Raw genomic sequence first — 8,558 nt, 5'->3', positions numbered from 1 at the left:
TTAGGAGCGGCAGATAACTGAGTCTGAGTGAATAGCAAACAGTGGTCAATCTGGTCAGGCATTTTATGGTGGAGTAAGTGCACCAGTCAGCTGCTCTTGCATTGTCGATCATATGATGAGTATTTCGATATTTTGATTATACGTAACGAAAAATAAGGTTATGGCTTTAAGGGCAGCGTTATGCGAAATGGTTCAAAAAAAATACTAAGTATTCCTATCTGTAGGCCTAGAATTGTTTTTAAATATCTTTCTGTTTATACTTAGCTGAGGATGAAACCAGACATCATAGCTTTTAATAACATTTTTAAATTTAATTACATTAGAATAGATAATTTCATACAATTGAGTTCGTTGAAAATCATAAAAAGTTTGAACTAAAGCGTCATTGGTAACAAAATTATTGGTCTGATACTGGATTGTAATCTGTCCCGTCTCAAAATTCAAAAGATTTGATTGGTTGATTATAAATACTAACTAATAGACATATATTATCCTAAATTGTATTCATATGAATCAAACAACCAAACGTAGGAAAAATGGATAAATATTTGATCAAAAAAGACAAATTGCTTGATGGTTCCGACACTACTACGACTGACACTGGTATCAAAACCACAGCGGGCAACACAACGGATGCAGTACCAAGGTGCTCTGAAAAGACAGGAGTACCAGGTGACATTGGAAAAGAAGACGTTCCAAAGCAACCGAGAATAAAATTTCCAGCGAAGTCTGGTCGCCATTTTAGTAACAGCTGGTATTATCGATTTCCATGGCTGGAGTATTCAGTGTCAGTGAAATTGGCTTTCCCTAAATTATATGTACTGGCTGCAAGCATTGCCACATTCGGTTTGAGTACCGCTGTGTGTGAAAGCAGCTTTTCAACTCTTACTCGCGTTGACTCACCACAACGACGATCTATTCTTCTTGCCTTCCACAGGAAGCGTACCCAGAAAATTAACTTAGACGTATTTGTTCAACGTTTTGCCTTAAAACATACCGACTACGTTTAAACTAAAACGGCAATAAAAATGTAACGTATTATAACTTGTGTGTTTTAACAAAAATAATCTCGAATCTAAAATACTCCATGAAAGTCAGTTTCCCGGCGTTTAATTGTCTGTCAAGGTGCTTTGCTAAATTGCCCCCCTCGATTGCACGTTTGCCCACCCAGGAGTTTTGTTCAGGCTACGGGCCTGTTCATGAAGTATTAGATGTAGATTATGAAAATTGTTCATTATTACAAGAAAAATATTGAACATGTCTTTGTTTGTTTTTTCTCCGAAACTTTTGTTTGTTTTGCATTGTTTATTTGAGGTTATTTAATTTATCACTGGCATTCGACCATGGTTATTCATGTAGTTTTAACATTATTTTTGTTGTCACCGGTATTCAGTGGTTTTAGACTCGTTTTATTTTTTAGGTTGTATTCTATTTTAGTAACCGTGATGACATTCACAGATCTTTATTCAGTAAATTCAAATGACTCCAATGATATTGTGCTCCTACAACCTTTTTCTACATTTCCGATTGTCCATCGTTAGCTATCTTAAATCGTACATCACTCTAAAAAGGGAAACAGAATACAAGATCGCTACACTGCTCCAGACAGAATATAAGTACGAGTGCTCTCTATCAAGTGAATGAAAATGCTTCATTTCATGAATAAGGAACCTAATATGCGTGATAATCTATTTAACTTTATATTTCTAGCTTTTTGAAATTAAATAAAAACTGAAAGTCTTTATCATATCAGATTGAACTTAATTTTAAATCGAAAGCGTGGAGTTCTATTATCAATTCCATATCTGTAAGGCCAAAATAACTGAGATTGTCTGGGGCTGCGAAGGGGCGAAATAGTGTTATAGTCATCTTTCTTGTATAGTGGATGTTTGTCAAATGAGGCGAATTGATTGGATTGTATGCTAGCGTATACAGAAAGTCATAATTTTTACAGCTTTTCTTTCGATGGATCTGATTGGCTGTATTCACTGGCGTACAATCCAATCAAATCGCTGCATTCTGTGATACAAGAATTGCAGTCAAAGTGAAAGTAAGAATTCCGTAATACTTTTACATAGTGAAGATGATGAACATGCTCTGCAACTAAATTAATGTCGAGTGGAAATGTGTCGTAGACTAGTGAAAGGTTAATAGCACCAACATGATGTAGTCTTCAACAGATGAGTTTCCAAAGTGTCGTAAAGATGCGGAAAATAAAATTAATTTATTCATTGGGATTATAGTGTCTTGTTACAAATTGAATTCCTCGAAATTTGTTAACGAACAGTAAAATGCCATTGTTATTTTCCTTCCCCAATAGCGTTGTTAAAGCTTCCGCTAGTAGACTGATGCTGAAATAAACAGAAAAACATGTAAATACACGATCAACGGCAGATGCATATATAGATAATAACAAAAAAAAATTAACGCTGTGCTAGTAAGACGAAAAATTAGAATATGATATATTAGCATTTTGTAATGTTAATTGTTGTGGATAACTTTTATGTGCATAACTTAAACAGGGAAAAGATATCAAAACAATTATTAGCTAAGTGCTGTGTCCGACAAGCGCATGATGGCACGAGTTGTTCTCTGGATTAAAGTAAGTTCATTGGCCATTGTGAAGGTATGTCTGGGTGGGGGAACCTGATCACTAATCTTGTGTAAAATCTTCCGTGTACCCGCTTATCCACAACCATATTATCGCTTTGCCGACAGGATTTGTGACAACTTTTCACTTTTCAACTTCCATATTTGTCGACGTTTTTTCCTCTCTTTTCATGTGCCCACGCTCACAACTACACAGGATATCATAGAGCGTGATTATCCAATCAAGGCATATACTTATTTACCTCAGGTTTACGGTGGTTCGTATACGACATCATTTTTTTTTTTAATTTTGAATTAAAAAAACTGGAATATAATTATAAAACTTAATCTAGAATTAAAAACTTGAATTTCCACCCGGGTGAAAATTAATTCAAAATTCTAGAATTATCTGGAAATTCAAGTTTTTATTCAAAATTCTAGAATTTTCACCCCGGTGAAAATACAAGTTTTTAATTCAAAATTATTTTTTATAATAATATTCCAGTTTTTTTAATTCAAAATCAAAATAAACTAGAGCCACACGTGGCACAGAGTGGAATTTTGCAAATGAAGCAATTTGCTAAAGACCCTGAAAAAATCAACCTTCGACGATAATTAGGTCAAGTGGAAGAACAGTCTAAAGTTGAGAAATTTTAATTATTTAGAAGATTCCAATACCAGAAGTAGACGCCAGACCTCACAAATGAAAGTATTAGCAGGTAGCCATGGTCAATGAACTTTGATCTAGTAAAGGAGAAGGTCTAAAAAGGTCAAGATCAAGAGATATAAGTCATCAAAATTTCAAATTGCACACGGCTATAAAACCGGAAGTTGACATAGGACAGCAAATATAAAAGTATAAATAGATAGCCAATGCCAATGACATTTAATCTTACAAAGGTCAAGGTCAACAAAGGTCAAGGTCAAAAATTAAAAATTTTGAATTTCCAAAACCTGTTCCTTTTTTAGAACTATGAAGCTGAAACAACCGACCTTCTAAGACAAAGTGGCTCAAAACATGAAGTAATTGTTTTCAAAGTTCCATTTTTTACAAATGTATTCTTTGCGAATTATGCAAATGACTAATTTAACCCGGATGTGCCACGACCATTTCATTTATTTGACATAAGTTAACCGGTATTTAAAATGTTATGTCGTGTATCAAATTTCAAGCTTCTGCATCATACAGGTCAAAAGATATAGGTCAACAAAAGTAAAAAAAAGATAAAATCGAAAAATGAAAATATCCAAATTTTAAAACCCGTTCCTTTTTTGGAACTATAAAGCTGAAACAATTGAGCTGTTAACACAAACTGGTCAAAAGGATGGGGGGAATTGTGTGCAAAGTCCCTTTTTGAACAAACGTATCCTATGCGATTTATGCTCCTGCCCCTGCCCCTAAATGTTAACAATTGGTATTTCAACCCGGATGTGCCATGCCCACATTCATTTTTTTGTCATAGGTGAATTCATATTCAAAGTGTCTAGTTGTATTCCAAATTTCAAGGTTCTACATCAAATAGGTCATAAGGTATACATACACCAAGCTCAAAGAGACACAAATATTGTTAAAAAAAACTCTCAAATTTGAAAAAAATCACGGATTTCAATTTTTCTTTAAAAAAAACGATTGTTATATATCAATGTAAAGTGCATGAGAAGCACATAAGGAAATCGAAAAATTAACCCTCTAAGTTAATTATGTCACGTGCTGTTTTCGGACAGCTATAAAACTTGAAGTACATGTCGGAGGTCAACAGTTTCAACTGATAGCCAAGGTCAATGACCTTTGACCATATAAAGGTCAAGGTCATCAAAGGTCAAGGTCACGTGGTATGAGCGTTAAAAAGTTGAAAAAATTTCAACCGCAAGTTGCAAAAAAGCAAAAGCGAAATTCAAAATTCGGCTCGCAACATTTTTTAATACATACACATCAAATTTGAGCAAATCAACATTTACCCTGAGGCCCCATTTTGAGTTTTACAAAAGTGTGTTTTTTCAATATGGCGGCCGAAGTATAACTTCACTGTATTTTTTTTTCTTCGTTTTTTTGTAATAGCATTTACTTACGATCAGCATAAATTCCGTTGACCTATTTCAATTACATCGGAAGTTATAGGACCGGAAGTGGATTGTACTTTCAATTGATTCCTCGTTTAAAACCGGAAGTAAATTCGATGCAAAAACAAAAAAAGTTGCAAAAATAATGCAAAATTTGATCGAAAAAAGTGAGCGACAAATTTTCGAATTTCGTAATTCTGCAATTGCTATCAGATCAGAAATTACAGACACATTCTAAAAATGAAAGTCCACAGAAAATCGACGCAAAAATGCGCCTTTTGGAGCCGATTTTCGACTTTTTGCACATGTTGAACTGTGGCACTTCAGGTTTTGCAAAAATTTTCCAATATATATTCAAGGAACACGTTGCCACTGCAGAAGGTCTAGAGAAGTTGAATGGTTGCTGCAACTACTGAAGTCTAGGCTCAGGAAGGGGACATTACGATAACAAACTGGGACAATGGACAATGGACAATGGACAATGGAAATAAATTAACTTTCTTACATAAAACATCTGTTGAAGAAGTACCTGGTGCTATTACTTCATTCAAGGACGTGCTCTAATTGGAGTTGGAAAATATCTTCGAATTTACGACTTGGGAAAGAAAAAAATTGCTGAGAAAATGTGAAAACAACAACATTCCCAACTTCATTGTCAATTGCTTTCAGCAAAGTACCACAAAAAGGAAGGGACATTTCGATAACAAATGATGTCGTATAAGAACCACTGTACAGGTTAAAGCTGTTAGTTTATAACAGCTGCCATTTTCACTTCCGTCACATGATCATCACGTGATATCGACATAGTGAAAAACGTCCGACAGGAGATTTTTCTCTCTCCTTTTGCGCCTACAGCCGGTCGGTGAAACTCTTGACAAGACTCTTAATACCATAAGCTCCGTAAGTGAGCTTCAGCAAATATCGTCAGTTTTAATTTGTTGATTTGACACATAAACGTAACGAGATTGTTCAGATATCATTAGTAATGAAATATGCAAGTAGAAAATTGAATTAACGTACGGACAAATTCCAACAGTATCGGCAAGTATACCCTTGAGGTTTTCTGGCATATTAACTGCATGGTGTGGTAATATATTGTCTAACATCATGGTATCTGTAGCGTGTGGACAAATACACGAAAAGCTGATGCCCATTTCTTTGACAGTTGGATTCGCCTGGAAAGTGCAGAAAACAATTATGTATGATTACGTATAAAGATTATTGACATACAGACTTAACTCGACACCCTTATGTATTGTAGAAACAATTATCATGCTATCTTATCATCAGTTTATCCATGTTCCACGAAACGTAGTCTGATACTCTAAGAATTTCTTTGCATACACACACAAAAGTTTTGCTTTTTTTTTTAAATTTTGTACATATTACAATATATTTTTAGCGTGGAAGAATCGAATCCATCGAGTTCTCAATTATACTCTGTTCCTGAGCTAATAATATGAGAAAGCGTATCCATATTTTTAGTGTCATATTGATATATATATATGAAAAACTCTGTAAGTTGTACATGTAAAAACTGTCAACTTACAGCCCAACTTGTAGTATATCCAACTACAGCAGTTTTAGTTCCAGAATAAACAGGAAATATATGGCCTGGTTCAAAAGCTAGAATACATTATAACACATTACGTACAAACATAAAAACTGTACATATATATTCCGAAAACGGTACAGCAGGGTTGATTGTTTCAAATAAGTGGGAATATGAAGCACATTCTGTCGTTCCGTGACAGTGCTAGACCGTCACAATATCCCTATTACTATCATTTCTATTATTTTGACGTTTAGCATTGTAAACCTTGACTCGTTCAAAGCAAAACATAATCAATTGATAATAGCTAGCTGATTTATCTATTCGGAATGAAATAGTTTTAGACACCAATAATATTTCATTGAATTTTAAACTCTAGTCTGATAACTGATACAAGTTCTTCAATAACGAAGTGTCCAAGAAAAGGACAGAAACTTGTATCTTTATAGCGGATTGTTTATCTTCTTCAAACATTGATTTTCTACAATAAATTTGTCGGACATCCAGATCGAATAAAAGTTAATATAACCTGGTAATCGAGTCTTATTAAATAGGGATCCTCTTTTAGGTAAGTGATATTTAAGATTCAATTTAAATTTGTTGTCTGCTTAATCAGAAACGTAATTCAAATTTTAATCTACATAGTTAATAACATAACGTATAATACTAATTGTATGGCTCCAGGCATTTCAACATGTTTACAAAATATCTGTTTATTCCCTATAGTCACATTACAATAATTAAAAATAGTGGGACACGTAGAAATACGACCACTTAGGTGTGGGTTGGAAGAGGAGGAAATGTATTCACCATGTTGTATAAAAATCTGTAATAGTAGTCCTTACTCATGCTAAAATTACACAATATCTAAGAGAAACAAGCCATCGCGCACAACATTTTCGTGGACTACACTATTGATACATTGATTGGTCCGAAATAATACCATTTACACAAACTCATCACCGAAGGATACAAAGACCTTCAATAACCACTTTCGCGAGATAGTTTGGTATCCACCAATTTCAGGGCGTGAACGGACCGACGGCATGACGCAAATGAGTGAGTGTCGGCAATATACGTCAACATGAAAACGGAATTATTTGAACAAAATTCGGTATACAGAACAGCTATTCAACAAAACGTATTAATTTAAATTAAATAAGTATTTTGAATCACATTCTTCAAGATTCCCTTTTATTAAACCCATTAGATAAAGAATGAAGCAAATAGATTAGTCTTTAAAACTTACCAACCGTAGACCCCATATTAACAATTGTACCTCCTTTGCCACCATTTAATTTATTCATATGAGCTATAGCCAAATTTGTCCCCCTTACCACCGAAGTCTGAAATGAAATAAAGGCGTGATCGTGTAAAGCATAGAATCTGCACAAAGATGACAGATAATCCAAAATAGCAGCTTGTAGACTGTAAAAAGTGAATTGTGTTAAGTGAAGGATGAGTCAACACTCGTATGCATTTCGCAAATTAGTCCTGTAAAATTTCTTCCAAATTTTTTATTTCGTTTTTTCATAACTACAGCTCTCAAACTTTAAAAGGTCTTTACAGATCAAATCGCTACATCTGGCTCTTTTAAAAACACGCCATGATCGTTTGGAATATAGGCATAGAATCAGTTGAATACATACCCTTGTATACCATATATAGCTACTTACATAATTGATATCAATCACATGTGCAAATTGACTTTCATCTACAATACCAGCATTATTGATCATAATATCTATATTACCAAATCTTGATATGGCCTCATTAAATCCATCTAAATATTATATTTTAATCTTGTACATCAGTAAAATGACATATCTTGTCAGTCAAGACAGTCTCTATCCACAACTAAATAACTAGGAATGAAGAATGTCAACTCGGCATGGATAATATGTTTCATGGGTATATTAATGACCAAATGTTGTGTCATTCAAAGTAAATCACGACACAAGCATCGTTTCTTGCTCTTTGGTTACAGTTCAGAAAATATAATCTGTTTAGTAAAGACATGATGCACAGCAACTGTGGAAGATTTTGGATTTTTTCTTTGGGTCACTAAATGGCTTATAAAGTAATCAGTATTTCACGGCATCAAATGTAAACAATTTATCTGTTTTTCTCACCTTCGAACTCTTGAGGGTTGGTGACATCCATTTTTACACAGAAAACTTTATCGTTACCATATTTCTGTTTAAAATTATTAACAGTTGCATTCGCCTTGTCTGTGTTTATGTCAGCTATACAAACCTAAAAATTCAGTATGAAAGACAGTTTTATTATTCATTTTATTAACACCAATTGCTCGGAAATTGAAGAAACAAGATATATAGTTACAATATAAAGATAA

The 8,558-nt window shown here is 34.0% G+C and overlaps 1 protein-coding gene across 1 annotated transcript in view; it reads right to left on the bottom strand.

The window, feature by feature from the left end:
- Positions 1-2,209: 2,209 nt before the first annotated feature.
- LOTGIDRAFT_226677 (hypothetical protein) overlaps positions 2,210-8,558 on the bottom strand; it is a 9,905-nt gene continuing 3,556 nt past the window's right edge. The window contains exons 2-7 of the mRNA XM_009052916.1: positions 8,335-8,458; positions 7,879-7,985; positions 7,452-7,548; positions 6,200-6,276; positions 5,671-5,825; positions 2,210-2,351 (exon numbers count right to left, since the gene is read on the bottom strand). Coding sequence (XP_009051164.1) covers positions 2,225-2,351; positions 5,671-5,825; positions 6,200-6,276; positions 7,452-7,548; positions 7,879-7,985; positions 8,335-8,458 — 687 coding nt within the window. The 3' untranslated portion in view covers positions 2,210-2,224. The remainder of the gene's footprint in view (positions 2,352-5,670; positions 5,826-6,199; positions 6,277-7,451; positions 7,549-7,878; positions 7,986-8,334; positions 8,459-8,558) is intronic.

The sequence above is a fragment of the Lottia gigantea genome (genome assembly GCF_000327385.1).
Source record: "Lottia gigantea unplaced genomic scaffold LOTGIsca_191, whole genome shotgun sequence".
Classification (NCBI taxonomy): Eukaryota; Metazoa; Mollusca; class Gastropoda; family Lottiidae; genus Lottia; species Lottia gigantea.
Note: the sequence above shows the minus strand (reverse complement) of the source record. Positions and strands in the feature narration are given on the sequence as shown.